Raw genomic sequence first — 18,312 nt, forward strand, 5'->3', positions numbered from 1 at the left:
ATCCAGGCTCCATCCTCTCTCCTCCCCTTCCAGCTTCACAGCTGTGTTCCCAGCATCCCTTGCTGCCCTTAGCAGAGTCATGCTAGAGCATGATGGAAATGAGAAGACTTGCCTGTCCAGGAGTTTACTTTCTGGAAGTACCCTTTTTAAAGGTTCTTTCCATGGAGATTTTTCCTTCCCTTGGCTTGCAGCTTCCCTTCCGTCTTCCTCCTGCTTCTGCGGCGGCCTGCTCTTGACCTCATGCCACCCACCACTTTTGGCAGATATTTTTACTTATTGTCACAAGCACAACACCGTCAAGAAGCTAGGCCCATGTTGGTGGTCTGTCCCCAGTGCTCAGCACAGTGCCCACACTTAGTGGGTGCTCAGTGGATCGTTGCTGTGTGCCAGAGCACGTGTGAAAGTGAACAAACAGTGAGGGAATGAATGCAGAAAAGGAGTTGGGCTGTGGTTCCAGTTCAGGCCCTGACTCACTGCACCTGGACCTGCTACCCCTCCCTTCTCAAAGGCAAGGAGATGATTAAGCTGTCTTTTTTTTTTTTTTTTTTTTTTTTTTTTAAATGTGCAAGTACTCTGCATTGAGTAATAATTCAGCACCAGGAATTACTACTTACTCAACCCCCAGTGCCTCAAAACGAGAAAATGAATAAGTAAATAAATTGTTGCTCACCACCACTCCAGATATCAAGCACGCTTGAGACTACAATACTGAAACTCTCTTTTGAGAAGTTGAAAGGAATTGATGATCCCTGGGGAGGATCTCTCCAGGTCTGCAAAGAAACCTAAGCTGCTGAGGTGTTTTGCAAGTGACCCAAAGCTTGCTAATGTCACTCACACCTTTTTTGCAGCTGTGCATGCGTGATGAGCCTTTCAAAGATTTCCAAGGTTATTAATTCTGAAGGACTTTAAATGGGAGCCACAGGCCAAGTATGCAGCTGGCTGATTTGTGGCTACATTGAGACACAGTGGGAAGGAGGGAGGTGCCGGCCTCATTTCTGCACCACAGGCTTACAGAGCTTGTAACTGTTCTGAGCCTCCTGGTCTCCCTGAAACCTCCCAGCAGTCAGGCTTCTTTCTGATCTATGTCAGGATTTGCTGTGAAGTGGAGACAATGGAGCTTTTCTCATCAGGCCTGTTATGTGATGAAGATGTTATAAGTGCTTGGGGGCAGGCAGGGCTGGTCTGAGATCTGGGTGCTCTGCTGGTTTTTCAGGCCAAACAGATAGGGGACTACCACACCTGAGGAAAAGGCTCAGTAACCATTTTCCCCTTCCTTCCTTCTTTCCTTCCTTCCTTCCTTCTTTTCTTTCCTTTCTCCCTTCCTTCCAACAGGGTAGCCTTGGTTGTCTTGGAACTTATTTGCTCTGTACAGTAGGCTGACCTTGAACTCAGATCTGCCTGCCTTTGTCTCCCAAGTGCTGGAATTAAAAGTGTGTACTACCATGCCTGGCAAGGGCATTCTGTTGGGTGGTGGGATATTTTTACCAAAATATGATTTGTAAATACAGCTGATTCCACAAGCATTATGGGACAATGAAGAAAGGGGTACCTTGGCAAGGAGTCAGTGGGAAAGCGTGGGTGGGAGAGCTCGCTTTTATTTCTTAGTTGTCTGATGTTCTTAGGCCATTCCTACTGCTGTAACAAAACACCAAGGACCGTCTGGCTTTTTAACGACAGAAGTTTATTTCTTATGGTTCTGAAGTTTATTTCTTATGGTTTATTTCTTATGGTCAGGACTGCTGAGGGCCCACTGCAGGTGGCTGTGTCTCCTTCATAGGATCACTAATCCATTCCTGATCTCTGACTTTAAGACAGAACCACCTCCCCAACCTCCCAGGCCCTCAGGATCTCACTGTGTAAAACTGGGAAGAATTCAGACCGGTCATAGCCTCTCAGCAAAACCTTCCTAGTTCACTGATGAGCTCAGGGATGGCTTAGGACAGGAAGTAGGGTGCTGACAGGATGCTGGCTCTCATTCTGACATGGGAATGGAGTGAGGACAGAGGCTATCTAGGACACCCAGACATACTGGGCCCTCCAGGTTTGAGGCAGCTCAGTGGCAAGTGCCTGGCTGAACTTGTCCACCTTTCAATAAGTCATTCAACACCAAGCTGGGGTCATGCCCATGCCAAAGGCAGAGGTCAGCAATGATCACTGGGTGCTTTGATCCTCGAGAAGCCACAGTTGGGTAGGAGAAGAGGATGTGCCAGAAACAGGTGCTGGAATAGAAAATCAGCCAGACAGGTGGTGCATGACAGACTCATGGGCAGCTGCTCCTCACAGCTCAGAGCACAAGAAGAGTCCCTTGGGGACTGTGGGGTGTGGCCACTGAAGGACAGTTAAGGGGCAGAGAAGGATAGGGACTTGATCAGTGGCTCTTGCTCTGGGCAGCTGGCCCACATGACAAAGATCTCTGGGGATCTCTGTTTCTTTACCTTAAGAGTGTGAGCCAGAGCAACACAGACCACAAAGGGCCCATCTTCAGTGATCATCTGGCTGCTATGGCCCCACCTAGTAAGCGATACTGTCCATATTTAGGGGAGGGGGGGCCTTCCCGCTCAGTTCACCAAGCTTCTCTGGAAATAACCCTCATAGACACCCAGAAATGTGTGTTGTCCATTTTCTGGGTAATCTCAGTTGAGCTGAGCTGACCGCTAACATTAACCATCACAGGGGGCAGAGAGTGCGGTTACCAGGACACAAGCAGGTAGGCTGTGACTCTGAGTGTGATAAGCACTCTCAGCTGAAGAGTGGTATGATCTGACTTTTTGAAAGAGATTCACTAGGGCTGCTCCATGAGGGAAATGCAGCTGGAAATACGAAGAATGGTCAGCAGTGCCTGCTTAACCTAATCCAGTGATGGAGATCCGGACCCAGGTAGCCATGGTGGCGCTCACTTTGTGAGCCTATTCTGGGGGAGATGGAAACAAACATCTCCTCACTCAGATAGAGAAATCGATGACAGGCCCAAGTAAGGATACCACCAAAGTTCAATTTGATGAGCCAACAAATGTATGGGGTTACTTAAAGGAGATTGGGTGAGGGGCTACAGGCAGCAGCAGAAATGATTCAAAGACAGCTGCATCATCAAAGCCCACTCAGGACCCACATGGCGAAATGAGAAAACTAACTCCTGCAAGATGTCCTGTGATCTCCACTCATGTACCAAGTACATGTGCACCCACATACATAGTTCCTACAGACAATAAATAGATAAGTAAATAAATGTAAAAAAATTTAAATAACCCTCAAAAAACAAAAACATCCAGTCCCCCTGCTAAGAAGTTTGTTATTGCTGCCTGCATAGGCTGAACACTCCTCAGACAGTGCTGAGCACCACGGGACCTCTCCCTAGGGAAGAACTTCTTCAAATGCTGCAGAGGCAGCTCAGCTGGCTGGGGACCACCTGCATATCACTTACCTGGAAGCAGTGTGAGGTAGTGGTTAGTACACACACACACACACACACACACACACACACACACACACACACACACAGACACCCCACACACACACCATGCTGAGGGTGCTTGCGCTTTGGGGACAGGCTAATGAATCTTCTTCCCGTGCTCCACCTTTTTCATGGAGAAGTTAGAGACAAAAATAGTATTCTGTGGGGATGTGGGGCTGGTGAAGGGCATCTGTGAGCAGAGGCCAGCACACACTAAGTGTCAGGTTCAAAAGAAATGCCACACAAATGGCCCTCTGTGGTGCCTATTAGATGCCATGCTGGCCTCCAGGCTCACTGGGTACCTGTGGTTCTCACCCCACCCCTTCTTGTAAACTTCTCCAGCTCATGGGCTTCCTTCCCTCCCCCCAACTTCTCATTCCCATATAACCCTGCTGCTAGGCCATGCACCCTCTTGGTTTGTATTCTTTTGTCTTCCTCTCTTGGTGCCTTCTGTCTTAGTTGTCTCTTCCTCTTCCTCTCTCGCTCTCCCCTCACCCCCACCCAATGACCCAGTCTTGTCTGCTGGTCAGGTTCAAGCTACTGCTTTGCCTCCCTGCTCTGGACTCTTCCAGATGCTGTGCTCTCCCTCATACCCCTCCCCCACCATACCTTGGAGCCACCATGTCCTGACTTTATACACAAAACTCTGTGTCAGTGTCAACTATTCTCTTTATTTTTTTTTTTTTAAATGAGGCTTCACATTCAAATGTTTTAAAAATGACACTAAGAGGGGCTGGAGAGATGGCTCAGTGGTCACGAGCACTGGCTGCTCTTCCAGAGGATCCTGGTTCAATTCCCAGTACCCACATGGCAGCTCACAACTGTCTGTAACTCCAGTTCCAGAGGATTTGACACCTTCATACCAATGCACAATGAATGAATTTAAATAAATTATTAAAAATAACATTAAGAATAGGAAGCTATAAAATCAAACAAATGCAATAGAAACAAAACAATACTACTGAGTCCTGATTAGGGTGATGGCGGTTCCGGGCGCTGCGTGGGAGGCAAGGGCTACTATACTGTGACCTCTCTCCTCAGCTTGCATGGGACTGACAGACAGCCAAGGGGAAGAGAGAAACTTTAAAGGCCCTACTAAGTCTCCATCTAGCACAGCCATCTGGGAATGCAACTATTATAGGACTAAAGGGCTCACTGATGGGAGGAAGCATCGGTTCCTGCTGACAGGGAGGGTTTTCCTGTCTCTTGTTCCCGGGACTCTATGGTTCCCTCCTGATTGGAAGGTGGCCCAGAAAGTGGGCCACACAAGAGCAGGACACACTGCACAGCAGGCAGGCTTCTTCTTCCAAGATACCTGTCTCACCACAGGTCCCCAGAGGAAAATCAGGAGGGGTGTGGCCGCTCTTCCAAAAAAAGCCGGAGTGGGCGGGGTCTCTGGCTAAGTGGGTGGGACGACGGGCGGGGCGAGATCACGGAGGGAGTCCTGGTGCCTCCCCGGAGTCACCACCTGCGGGCAGAGAAACCCCCGCGCTGAAGCTGGCGGTGAGTGCTTGCCTGCTGCTTCTGTGGTCTGCGGGTGCTCGGGGTGGTAGGTGGGTGTGTGAAAAGGTTTTCTGGGGCAGACTGAGGGCTCTGGGTGACTGCGCTCAGTGTGGTGGAGACTACGAGAGCCTAATGTCCCATCCCTGTGACGGTGTTAACTGGCTCCGGAGCTGGCCTAGCTGTGCCTCCTTCCGTAAGAGACTGTTCCCCCTGGAAGCTTCAGCAGAGTAGATAGGCTGTAATGTAGAGGGAAAGGGACATCTTGAGGGGAGCCGTGGCAGACTATGGTCACTGGGATGAAGAGGTTTAGGGCACGGGAAGCCCATCGAAGTCCCTGGGATCCTTTGAAGTCTAAGGGGAGGCTGCGATCTGGGGGTGGTTGGGACAGTGGAAAGAAAGCTTGCAGATGAGGTCCTTACCCAGAAGGAGGAAATCCTGCTTTAGGTCGCAGTAGGAGCCATTCCTGGCCCAGTTGTCCCCTCTCTGTGGGCCTCAGTTTCTCTGTCTTTATTCCTCAGAGATCTCTCTAACCCTAGCTGCTGCTCTGTAATCCTTGCCCTTGTTTCCTCATTTGTGAATGTTCCCACAACTGGGGTCAAACTCTGTTCCTGCCTGGAGAGATTCCCCACCACCTGCCCAATGCCAGCTCAGCACCTCAGCCTTTAGGCTTGATCCCCTCTTTTGCTTCTCAAGCCCTTGGTGCTGCTATGTCTGGACAAGCTAGCTCCCAAGCCTCTGGGTAGGTCTCTAGCTGGCTGAAGCTCTCTGGCTGTGTTTCTTTCAGATCATGCAGGGTCCTGGCCTGGGGCAGGGGTGTTGGCTTTCCTGTGGAGTGTGATCTCTCCCCAGGGGTCCGTATTCTTCAGTTTCAGAAAAGCTGTCCCTGTCAGCCACTTCTGCCCTCTTAGTGAAAAAGACCAAACTGACAACTCCTTGCTTCTCTCCCAGTCAGTCTGTTGTGAGGCTATTGGAGCCTCTGGTTTCTTGGCCATTTGATGCCAGGAGGCCTTCAGGTTCAGCTCCAAGCTGGCACCGGTTCCACTTTGCGAGTCTCTCACACCCAGGTCAGCATTCAGTGTGGCCCAGTGAGCAGGCGCTTCCTACTAGCCCACTGGGTAAGTCTGTGCCATGCAATGGCTCCTCTCTGGTTCCACAGCTACCTCCCCCAAGCTGTGTGGAATAAAGACATTATCATTCATTCAGTCCCATCTATACACTGGGTGATGCAGAGTCCAGAGTCATGCTAATGCGTGCCATTGCAGATGACAGGAAAGACTGTGGGGAGAAAAAGCTGGGACAGGGCTTGGGGATCGCAGTTCTGCATAGCAGAGGGAATCCCTCTGAGGCACTGACCACTGAACAAAGTCTTAAGAAGGTGATGGGCAAGTCATGTGACTATCTGTGGGACCGAGAGTGTCCTTTGAGCATAAAGCTTAGGCAAGGACAGGAGCATGGCAGACCAGAGCAGGCTCCCTTGTTCTGAGAGTGAGGAGGCAGGTTAAGGGCTACAGCGGGGTGGGAAGGAGTCCATGGAGGCTAGGACGAAAGGGGTGGAGTTGAGGTCTCTTGTATTGGGCTTGAGGTTGCTGTTAAGGCTTTTGGCTTTCACTTTGACTATGATGAGAACCACTGGTGGGATGGGCTGTGAACAGGTAAGGTCTCTGCTCTGACTTAAGGTCTGGCAGGTTCATCTAGTTGTGCAACTGAGATTAGCCTACGGGGGTCATAGCAGATGAAGGAACCGTGAAGGGGCTTTAGGGCTTATGTTGTCATGGTATAGAGAGAGGTGAAGAGAGAATCTGTGGTTTTCAGATTTGGGGTCTGTTGAAGGCTGGGTGGATGGTCTGTGATGCATGAGAGTGGCAGAGTCACGGATGACTCTGAGAGGTAAGTTGAGAGAGGAGCTGTTAGGAGGAAGGGTCCAGTGATTGATTTGTATCTGTTTGGAGACGCTGGTAGGCACTGCATGATGTGGGATGGAGTCTAGAGCTGTTGGTGACATTTCAGGCATCACTACCACACAGTTGGGAATTAAGCCTGTGGGGAGGTGAGCTTATGTAGGGAGAGAGAGACTCAGAGAAGTGGCAGTGATTCAGTTTGATGGGGTGGGGGTGGGGTACCAGCCTTGCAGGTAGAATGGCTAGAAAGAGCAACTAGCACATGAGGAGGAAATCCTTCATGGCCTCAAGAGAAGTGCTCCAGGGAGGAGGGTGAACAGGTAGAACAAATGTCCTTGTCAGAAAGGAAGGCCAAGACCAGAAGGCCGAGAAGTGGCTGTCATGGTTTGCATTCTCAATGGTGGTGGTTGTGGGAGGGGGAGAAGGATGAAGGGAGTACTTGGGGATGGCAGTTCAGGCCCGGACAAGGGAGGGCAGAAACAAAGGATGAATTAGTCTGTTTGTTCTATGATGGGAACTGATGTCCTGGGGAGCAACTCAGAGGAGAGGGAAAGTGGAGTTAGTCCTCCAGGGAAAGTTTGGCCAGCCAGGACAAGGACAGCCAGCCAGCAAGGACAAGAAGCTGTATTCTACACTCTTTGACACCTCCCTTCCTTCCTCTCCTGCTGCAGGAGGCCTGGGGCATTGCAAGGATTGTCCAGCCCTCGGACAAATTCTCAGCTGGGAACTTAAAGGAAAATCAGGCTGCCCATGGGAAGAAAGGAGGTGCAGGGGGTGGGGTGGGCAAGGGTGGGGCACACACGTGCACCTGCATGCATGTGTATGTGGTGTGTGTGTGTGTGTGTGTGTGTGTGTGTGTGTGTGTGTGTGTGTGTGTGTGGCTTGGGGATGAGAGAAGCCTTTGTAGACACCCTTGACCCTCTGTTTCAGCAAGCAGGTGACCCCCTTGTTTGGATTCCCTCTTGCAGAGCCTAAGAGTGACTCCAAGGTGGCACTAGCTGGATTGAGAAGAAAAGGCAGGGGAGACAGAACAGTTGTTTAACCTGGAGAGGGCATGTCTGACCGAGTAGGAAGGTGCAAGAACAGGAATCTAGGACCAGCTTTCATGAGATAGGTGACAAGAACATCTACCCTTTTGCTTTTCTCTTCGGATTTTAGCCAAACAAGATAAACTAATGAAGGACCTCCTCAGCTGGTCGGGAGAACAGTATCAAACCCGGGTCTCCTTTTCTAGCTGTTTAAGACGAGATAGGAAGATGGCCTGCTCAGAGGCAGGGGACTGGTGGGATTGGTCTTTGGAGCTATGCCTTGCTTTGTGGTCTGCAGCAGACTGGCAAGATGGGGCTTTCCAGTTGTGGGTGGGAGGCAGAGCACTGAGCCACATGGCTTTCCTGCCTCACCCTGCCGGTATCCACACAACTGACGTCATTGGGTGTGTATGGTTTGGGTATCCGGCCAGCTCTTGGCATATCTGGAAAGAGCTCCTGCTCTCCCTCAATTGTCTCTATCTGGGCAAGCACATTCATTGGAGACATTTCACATCCCTAGGGTCTTTGACTGAAAGCCAGTGTAGATGTCCTAGGCATTATGCCAGGACTGCCAAGAACTAGCAAGTTCTGGGTGCTGGCCTGCCAGCTCAGGCTTCCTGCTCAGCTTGTGGGATTTCCCCTAGGGTGGGTCAGCTGGATTAGGGACCTGCCTGTGCAATGCCTCTGGGCCTTTTGGCTCATGTGTTTGCAGAAGTATTAAGTGTTTTATTCAGTACCCTGTAGATGAAGTGAGCCAGGCATCCCATCTTAGCACTTTCTACCCTCTATACTTCCCAGCTGCACCTCAGGCCTCAGGCCAGACAGAGTGCTTGCCCTTGCCTGTGCTATCCTCTGAGTAGGAGGGGCCAGTGGTTACTTTCCTCAGGACCTGGGCAGGGGTGGTGAGTTAGCTGGTGCTCCAGCTTTGGCTGGTTTGTATAGATGAGAAGTACTCTATGACTTGACCCTAGCTCATGCTGCCCCTTGCTGTCGTCTTCCTCTCCCCTACTCTTGGCTCCTCTGCTTGGACTGAGCCTAGGGTACAGGTGACCTGCTTGGCCAATGAGAACTCTCAGCTCCTGGCTTACAGTAGCCTCCACAATAGGGATATCTTCTCTCCTAAGCTGCCAGAGGCTCAGGTAGCTTCCCTGCCTCACTCTGCCCATCTGGCCAGCTCTAGGCTGCCTGCCTGCATGGTAGTAATGTGGTGCTGAGTTAGGGATTGAAGACAGACCCAGAGCATTCCAGCTCCAGGCTTATCCCAGGGCTTCTGCTGAGCCCAGTGCCAGGCAAAGCTTCGGGGTGTCAGAATGGGGGAGATCTAGCCTGCAGTGGGAGCCCGCCATAGAGGGAAGATAATCATTATCTAACAGGAAAGGCCTAGACCCCTCCCCCCATTTCCAGCTGCCCCCTCTCCACTACAGAAGCACCTTAGAATGTCCCAGATTGTGAAAGGAAGCCTGTGTTCCTCTTCCCCTGTGCCCGCAGTCTTTTGCTTTCATTTTCTCTGGGCATGGCCCCAGCCCTTATCTAGGAGAGTGGCAATGACAAACTGGCCCACTGGAATTTTCTGATTTTTCTCTGTGGCTCAGTGATCTCCATTGCCTGAAGCTCCTGATGGTCCCTTCCTTTCAAAGCCCCAGCACTTGGGACTGAAGGCTGAGCTCAGTACTAACTCCTGAGCATAGCGATAGTAGGGCAGCAAGCAGTGTGTGCTACTGAATGCATGGGAGGAGGAGCAGGGGCCTTAGGTGGGTGTGTGTGTGTGTGTGTGTGTGTGTGTGTGTGTCTGCCTGCCTGCCTCTGTGTGTGTGTCGCCGCCCCTCTCTCTCTCCTCCTCTCTCTCCCCCCCCCCCCCTTGGGGGGGGGGGGGGGGGGGGGCGGCCCCGGGGGCCCCCCCCCCCCCCCCCCCCCCCCCCCCCCCCCGTGTCTGTCTGCCTGCCTGCCTCTCTCTCTCTCTCTCTCTCTCTCTCTCTCTGTGTGTGTGTGTGTGTGTGTGTGGCGCCGCCGCGGGGGCGGGTGCCGCCGTGTGTGTGTGTGTGTGTGTGTGTGTGTCTGTGGCGCGCGCGCGGCGCCCCCCCCCCCCCCCCCCCCCCCCTGTTGGATAATGTGCCAGTAGGCTTCAAGTTAACTTTGTGTGCATTCTGATGTCCTGTTTCACCTGGATTGACATCATTGCAGCAAGCCCCAGTTCTGCCTTTGGACCAGTAATAGGTTATGTGCAGAGGGCAGGGTTTGGGGCCTGTGGGGATACCAGTAAGAGACAAAGGTTTGCATCAGGCAAGGAGTCCCATTGCTTGGGGTCCAATCCCAACCCTGTCTTTCCCAGCTATGACAAATACTACAAAATTTGTTTTAACTCAGGATCCTTCTCTGTAGATGGGACTGGCCACAGAACCTGCTTTCTAGAAGTTGAGAGTGGGAAATGCATTGTTTTAATAAGGCACTTAGGATGCCCTTAACGGACCCAGTGGTTCCAAAGCTGTATGACTGTGAGTGTCCTGTGTTGAAGGGAACTGATCCTCAGGAAGTTACTTCTTCTGTCAACTCTGCTTGTGACACTACATAAGTTAGAGAACAAGCATAGCTATGGGAGCCCAGAGTCTCAGGATTTAAATGTCTGGCTGTTTTAAACTCATGGAAACTCCAGGTAGTTTCTTGACATCCTGGGCCTGACTTTGAGAGGAACTTAGACTGCAGAATGCCTGAGTACCACAGTAGCCCACTTGGACTTGGAGTATGTTGCTCTGTACATAGCCTGGCTTCTAGAGAAGTCATTTCCTGACCTCTGACTTCACCTGTTCTCTTGCAGGTTGTGACATGTGCTCACAGGAAGACTTCCAGGCACAGAGGAGCCAGCTGGTGGCACTATTGGTCTCAGGGTCCTTGGAAGGCTTTGAGAGCATCTTGGACTGGCTGCTGTCCTGGGATGTGCTGTCCTGGGAGGACTATGAGGGCCTCAGCCTCCCGGGTCAACCTCTCTCCCATTCTGCCAGGCGCCTACTGGACACAGTCTGGAACAAGGGTGATTGGGGCTGTCGGAAGCTCCTTGAAGCTGTTCAAGAGGCCCAGGCCAATAGTCACACCTTTGAACTGCATGGCTGCTGGGACACTCACTCCATTCATCCAATCAGAGACCTTCAGAGTCACCGGCCAGCCATTGTCCGGGGACTCTACAACCATGTAGAAGCCATTCTGGAGCTGGCAAGGGAGCGGGGATTCCTGAGCCAGTACGAATGTGATGAGATCAGGCTGCCAATCTTCACGTCATCCCAGAGGGTAAGCTGTGGCCTGTGTCAGCAGAATTCACAGGGGCAGGCTGTTTAGTCAACAAGACTGTTGCTCTTAAGCAGTCAATACCATAGAATAGCATGCTCGGTGGGCTTTCCCATGCAGAGTTGACCAGCCAGATCAAAGTTGCTTTGCCAGCAAATCAGTTTTTATGGGGGGCAGCTATGGCTTGGCAGCACAGGGCTTGGACTCAGCAGCTAGAATGATGCTGGTTCTAGGCCAGTTCCATGTGCCTGGATGTTTCTGTATAGAAGCTCTCCAGCTATTCCTCCCTCTTCTTTTCTTTTCTTTCACTTGTTTGCAGTGCTGGACCTTTTGCTGTACCCCAGCCTTAGCCTCTACCCTTCATTTCTCCCGTCTCAGTCTCTCATTGAATGACACTGTTAATCTCTGATGCTCAAGGGTTTGGGGAGAACTCACTGAGTTAACCCGTGTGTCAATTAGAGGTGTGTCTGGGAAGCCCGTTAGCATTGTCTCTGGCTGCTGCTTTCATGTCTGCTGAGTAGCTCTCTGTACTTACAGACTTTTATTACTGTCTGCTTCAAATCAACGGCTCAGTGGAGAATAATTCTGCATTATATTAAATCCAAATTTAATAGTATAGCCCACTGTGTGCCAATATGGTTTAAATGCCCACCTAGGATTTCAGATATGAAATTGCATTCTATTTAGCAGAAACCACAAGGGCAGAAAAGCCTCTCTGGGTATTTCTGAAACCTCTGTTTTCCTGGTGGTCCTCAGGCTGCCTGAGAAGCATGGAAAATAGTGATGTTCTACTTTACAGTTTCGGGAAGTCCACAGTAGTGAAAGAGTGGTCAGTGGTGGATTTTGGCCTTGACTCGTTCATTCAGCCGGAATCTGTGAGGTTTACCATATGCCAGGTTCTGTATTAAAGCTGGCTGTGTTGAGACTTTGCAAGTGATAGGTATTTGGTCAATACTCACTGATGAAATAAGTAAGTTAGTAGAACTACCTACATTTCAGTTCAAGGATGGGCAAGTCAGACTTCATGTGAGTTTGGGTAGGCAAAAGCCAAGGTGGATTAAATAAGCATCTGTTTCCAGTGTTGTTTTCCAGCTGTTGGAAGTGGCTGAGTCTTTACAGCACATGCACGATCTGGGCCTTCTCACTACTGCACGTGGGGCCTGATGGTATGCCCCTGTGTGCCTTCCCTTGGCATACAAAAGTACCTGTTTCGTGTCCTTCCTTGATGCCTCCTGTGACTGGTTGTGGGGACAGAATCAGCGCATGCAGAAGTTACCAGATTGGAGCTCCTCACCTTTGACCTAGTGTTCAGCAGTGCATCCAGGGAGAGATTCTCTGAGGGGTTTGAAGAACGACACCAGATGCTCAGGCCCTGGAGGAGATGGGAGTAGGAGTACCAAAAGAACTGTCCAAGAAAAGAAAACTTAACTCACAGGCCAAAGAAGCAACCAATGGATGCCTGTGGATACCCAGAAAGAAACAGAAAGGAGAGGCATGATCTTCCCCACATCTGTGGACAGAGGGGCTTTTAACCCACTGGAAAGGAGAAAGTCTGGATTTCAGTGAGCAAAGACTCCATCCCAAGGAAGGAGTAAGTAGGGCCAGCTGTCTTTAATTCCAGCACTCAGTGAGGTGCAGGCCAGCTAAGGCTACATGGTTAAGGAAGGAAGGATTCAGGGGACCACAAAAGCTATCCCTGAAGATGAAGGAGTGAGCTGAGGGATGTGTCAGTGGAAGAGACAGAATAGAAGCTCTGAGGATTTGGAGGGTTCCCATAGCCTGAAGTTAATTGATTAGAATCCACTTTTCTTAGTTCCCTTCAGCTTTGGCATTCCGGGGTCTCTGGCTTTCTTTCCCTCAGTGGCTCAATTTCTAACTCAGTGTAGGTGGCACTTATGGTATATCCAGCTCTAACATTATCCCTTAATTTCTTTGTAGAGGTGGCTACCATTGCTTGAAGGTTGAGGACTGAAAACAGGTTGTGGAATAAAGTGGAATACAAGTTAAAGAGCCCCCTTTGCCCCTGTTTCCTGAGCATGTGCAGGGTGGGTGTGTACTAGGAGAGGGTGTGCACTAGGCATGGGACCAGCCTTTTCTCTAGTAGCCCGGTTAAGCCCTGCTACACCCTTCCATCAATGGAAGTTGTTTGTTGAGAATGAAAAACAAATTGCCCATTTGGAAAGGGCTAGCTAGAAATTGAATCTAGGTCTGTTTCTTTCCAGGGAGTGTACACTTCCCTTTGTGTTATAAGATGTGAATGCGCTATGTAGTTTTGCTCATCTGGGGATAACAGTTGTTGGGAAACCTCAGGCTGGTAACACCAACTGTGATACCAGCTGTCCCTGTGACTCATGCAGATGCTAAAGCCAGTGGGGCTGAGGTGACAGACTGAGCCCCAGCTTGCTTGCTCCTGTCACAGTACAGACTTAAACTGTTTCAAATTGTATTTGAAATATTGTATGTATTTTCTATGTCTAGGGTAAAAACTCCCCCACATCCAGAAACTTCATGGGATTGGTACCCTGTCCTTCAGGTGCATCCAGTAGAGGCAACCAGTGATCTGGGTTTTCTGTTAATCATTCCTTTGCTTTTCTTTATGGTTTCTGTATCTTTTGCTGGAAATTCCTAGTGTATTTTACTTTAAAAAAAAAATGAAGTGGCAAGCTAAACATACTGATGTCAAGGGATAGCAATATTACTTTTTCTTCTTAGATGGAGGCTTCCAGGTCAGAGCAACTTACCAGGGTCTTGGGATGTGGCCTGGCTTCTCCTTCCTTGGGAGTCAATCAGGGACCTGCTAGTAGGTCAGTGACAAGGTCATTGGTGAGTGTAGGGTAATCCTGGGTTTTTTCAAGCTGGAACATCTGGCAGAGGTGATGTGAAGCACGAGGGAAAGATGCCTGGGAATGTGATCTGAGGTAGTGGGCTGTGCTCCCCAGACTCTGCTCTGAGCTCATTAAAGAGCTGGTCCTGGCTCCCAGGGACAGGTCGCACTTCTGAGGACACCACCATTGTTTTCAGCTGGGCTGGCTGACTCCAGTTTGGTAGACCATACATCCCCTCGTCTGTTTAAAAATTGAATTTTCTGAGTGTCTAAATCTTCCCTCATAGTTGACTGACAGCTTGACTAGGGATACAGTCCAAGTGTCACATCCCAGATACTTGGGAGTCTGGGCAGGAGAATAAACGTTAAGGACTATGTGTGCTGCCGAGTGAGTCGGTTTAAGGATGGTCTGGTCAATTTGGTGAGACCCTGTCAAAGTAGAAGGCTCTGGAGCTCTCCTGAGTAGTGGAGAGCTAACATGTGGTGCCCCAGGCTTTATTCCAGCACTGAAAACACGAGAACAAGCATTCTGGCCATCATTTTCCTTCGGAATGTTGATGGCATTACTCCACTATCTTCCCTGTTTAGTGCCTCCATAAACACTTCAAAGACCATTTTCTGTCTCTTTCTGAAACTAGTCAACATTTCTTTTAGTCCATAGTATGCTGAATTTGTGTGATCATCTACCTTGGCTGCACATTGTAGACCAGGCTGGGGTTGAACGCACTGCCTGCCTGCCTCTGCTTCCCTAGTGCTGGGATTAAAGGTGTGCACCACCAACTCCAGGCCTTGCTTCCTTCTCTCTTTCTGAAACTACAGCTGCTTGAATGCTGGAGTTTCTAGATGATGAATCCTCTAGTTTTCTCCCCATTTTCATTCCTGTTTCATTTTTTTTTTATTGTTGTTATTGCTGTCGTTTTTGAGACAGGATCTTACACTGTAGTCCAGTCTGGCTGGAACTTTTATGTAGCACAAATTTGGGGCAATCCTCATTCTTTAGCCTCCCAAGTACTGGGACTACAGGTACAAGCAGCCACAGCCAACTTTGTGTTGTTTTTGGTACGGAATTTCAATTCTGAACTCTTGAAGTTTCCATCTTTGCTTACATTTGCAGTGTGTAAAGCTTTTTACTGCTCCTTTATTACAGTGTCTTGCTCTTGTTTTAGGGATATACTCTTTTATGTAGATAGACATAATGACATCAGTAGTTGGGTTTTTTTTTGTGTGTATGGTTGGTAGGATTGTTTTATTCATGCTACATATATCTTCGTGTTAGGGATGGAACCCGGAGCTTCGCTAATGCTGAGCAATGCTCTACCACTGTTTGACATCATCGCACCCAGCATAAATCTTTGAACCTTCAAAGATTTCCCTTTCCCCACCGATTTGGCTCTGACCTCCCATATCTGACACTTTCTTTGGGCATTGGGAAGCCTTGGTTGTCTGTCTTATTATTAAAATGACAGATTTTGAAACTCACTGAGCAAGCAGGTGAAACCTCCCTGCTGTGACCTCTACAATAGACAGGAAATGGCAGTGTTTCTAGCCATAGATCTTCCTTCCTGGCTTTACAAAGTTCCTCAAATAGGAAGTCTCCTGCCTGGTGTAAAGGTCTAATTGTAGAGAAGCCTGGAGGATGAGTGGTTTGGGTAGTGGCAAAGTAGCCTTGGCATTCATTTTGTATGTAGTCATTTAAACCTGGCTTTGGGATGGGGCAGCCACTCTTTAGTTGTGCCAGGGTTCTCCCAGTACTGGGATCCTCTTTCATCCTATCAGAGTGCAGGTCTCCAGGCTGCCATGGCAGCAGGCAGGGACAGCATCTAGTGGGATGGGAAGAAAGCCTGGTGATTCCTGTCAAACTCTTTGACTTGTTTCTTACCTTCATTGTCTCCTTGTGTTACAGACATACCTGATGCTGCCATGCCAGAGCTCTTGGGGGGACTGTAGGATGCCCATGGCATGCTTTTCCATTGCAACATTCTTGTTTTAGGGTTTAGACTTCAGGAGTCTTCTATCATCCACCCATGTATCCATGAATCCAACCACCCATGTATCCATCCATTCCTCCATCCATCTGTCCACCCACACCCACACCCATACCCACATCCATCCATCTATCCATCCATGCCTCCTCCATCCAGTGAGTCCTTTCATACTGCCTCTGTCATCGTGACTCTCTCAGTGAACAAAACAGAAAACCTTATTGCGCAGATGTTCACTTTTCAGCTGGGGATAGACCATAGCAGAAGGGAGCAAGCAAACTGTTCAGTTAGTGAAGGAGTGAAGTCTGTCTGTTGAGAGTTCCCAGGGTGGGAAGTAGTGATTTCATTTTCCCATAGGGTTGTTGGAGAGGTCTCATTGAGGGAAGACTTAAAGTGGGTGAGAGAGTTAGGCAGACACTGGTGGGGGTTAGCACTCTAAATAGAGATGTAGTCAGCAAACGTTCTCAAGTAGGAACATACTGGGCATGTTCATTAAATGGGAGGGAGGCCAGTGCTAAGTGGAACATTCAAGGGGAAAAAAGGAGGCAGTCAGGAAGAGATGTGATCTGGGTCCTCAGGGTCACCGGTGAGGATATTTATCTGCTTTGGATCTTACCAAGGAAATTAGCTATATTCACAAAAACATAGGCAATAGATAATTCCACATTACCAAAAGCCAAAAAAAAAAAAAAAAAAAAAAAAAAAGGTAAACACACACACACATAATACCATCATCACCAAATCCAAAAATAACAGGAATCAATGGTCATTAATATCTCTTAATATCAATGTTTTTAATTCACCTATAAAAAGACACAGGCTAACAGAATGGATACGAAGACAGAATCCATCCTTATGCTGCACACAAGAAACACGCCTCAATTTCAAAGACAGATATTACCTCAGAGTAAAATGTTGGGAAAAGATTTTCCAATCAAATAGACCTAAGAAACAAACTGGTGTAGCTATCCAAAAAAATCTAAAAAATAGACTTCAAACTAAAATTAATCAAAAGAGATGAAGAAGGGCATTTTATATTCATCACAGGAAAAATCCATCAAGATGAAGTCTCAATTCTGAACATCTATGCCCCAAATACAAAGGTACCCACATTCCTAAAAGTAACATTACTAAAACTTAAATCGCACATAAAACCCCACATACTTACAGTGGGAGACTTCAACACCCCACTCTCAGCACTGAACAGGAATACCAGACAGAAACTTAAGAAATAAAGAAACTAACAAAAGTTAAGACTCAACTGTGTTTAGTGGACCTCTATAGAAAATTCCATCCAAACACAAAAGGATATAACTTCTTCTTAGCACCCGAATGGAACCTTCTCTAAAATCAACCACATACTCAGCAACAAAGCAAACCTCAACAGATAGAAAAAAATTGAAATAACTCCCTGTATCTTATTGGATCACTATGTTTAAAGTTAGAATTCAGCAACAACACAAATTGCAGAAAGCCTACAAACTCATGGAAATTGAACAATGCACCACCCCTGGGTCAAGGAAGAAATAAAGAAAGAAATTAAAGACTTTCTAGAATTCAATGAAAATGAAGACACAACATACCCAAACTTGTGAGACACTTTGAAAGCAGTGCTAAGAGGAAAGTTCATAGCTCTAAATGCCTACATAAAGAGAGTTTACCACTGGACATGGGCTGTAGCAGGGAATTTATGGTAAGGCTGTGAGGTTTGACTAACCTGTTTAAGTACTCAACTCTGACCATGAAGCAATCTCCTCTGGCTGTGGTGCTGGGGATAGGCTGTAGGCAGAGGCAGTATAGCAATAGGCAGTTATGCAGTTTCTATGTGAGCCACAGCATGCCTTGGAGCAGTAGGGCTCATGTGTGCAGTAGGGCTCCATGGCTTGCAGATATCAGCTTCCGGGTGGCTGCTGAGCATGGCCACACAGCTGGGCCACACCACGAGTCTAAATGTAATAGCTGTGGAAGACTTAACAGAAAAAAAACAACGCATTTCACTATTTTTTATGCTGACAGTTAGTTGAAATGGCAATATTTTGGATGTTATGGTTAAGTGTGATTTGTGACTAAGCTTAAGTGTACCTATTACTTGTCACTGAAGAATGTGGCTGTTAGGAGGCTCCAGTGTACATGTAACTTTTTTGTATGCCTTTGGCTCTGTTTCTGTCGGGCAACCTGATCCTTTGATGGTGGGGGCCACAGGATGTGTTGATGAAGTGCAGAGAAGGAACTTGGGCTAAAAAGCTAGAAGGGTGGAGGAGACTTGAGCAGGGAGGAGAAAGGCTATGGGCCGGACATAAGTGTCCAGCATGTATGTCCAGTGTGTGTGTGTGTGTGTGTGTGTGTGTGT

The 18,312-nt window shown here is 48.7% G+C and overlaps 1 protein-coding gene across 1 annotated transcript in view; it reads left to right on the forward strand.

The window, feature by feature from the left end:
* The first annotated feature begins 7,833 nt into the window (after window positions 1–7,833).
* The window catches only part of Nod2 (nucleotide binding oligomerization domain containing 2), a 34,350-nt gene continuing 23,871 nt past the window's right edge, over window positions 7,834–18,312 (forward strand). Inside the window, exons 1-2 of the mRNA XM_051195092.1 lie at window positions 7,834–7,966; window positions 10,693–11,159. Coding sequence (XP_051051049.1) covers window positions 10,701–11,159 — 459 coding nt within the window. The 5' untranslated portion in view covers window positions 7,834–7,966; window positions 10,693–10,700. The remainder of the gene's footprint in view (window positions 7,967–10,692; window positions 11,160–18,312) is intronic.

The sequence above is a fragment of the Phodopus roborovskii genome, unplaced genomic scaffold (genome assembly GCF_943737965.1).
Source record: "Phodopus roborovskii unplaced genomic scaffold, PHOROB, whole genome shotgun sequence".
In the NCBI taxonomy this organism is placed as follows: Eukaryota; Metazoa; Chordata; class Mammalia; order Rodentia; family Cricetidae; genus Phodopus; species Phodopus roborovskii.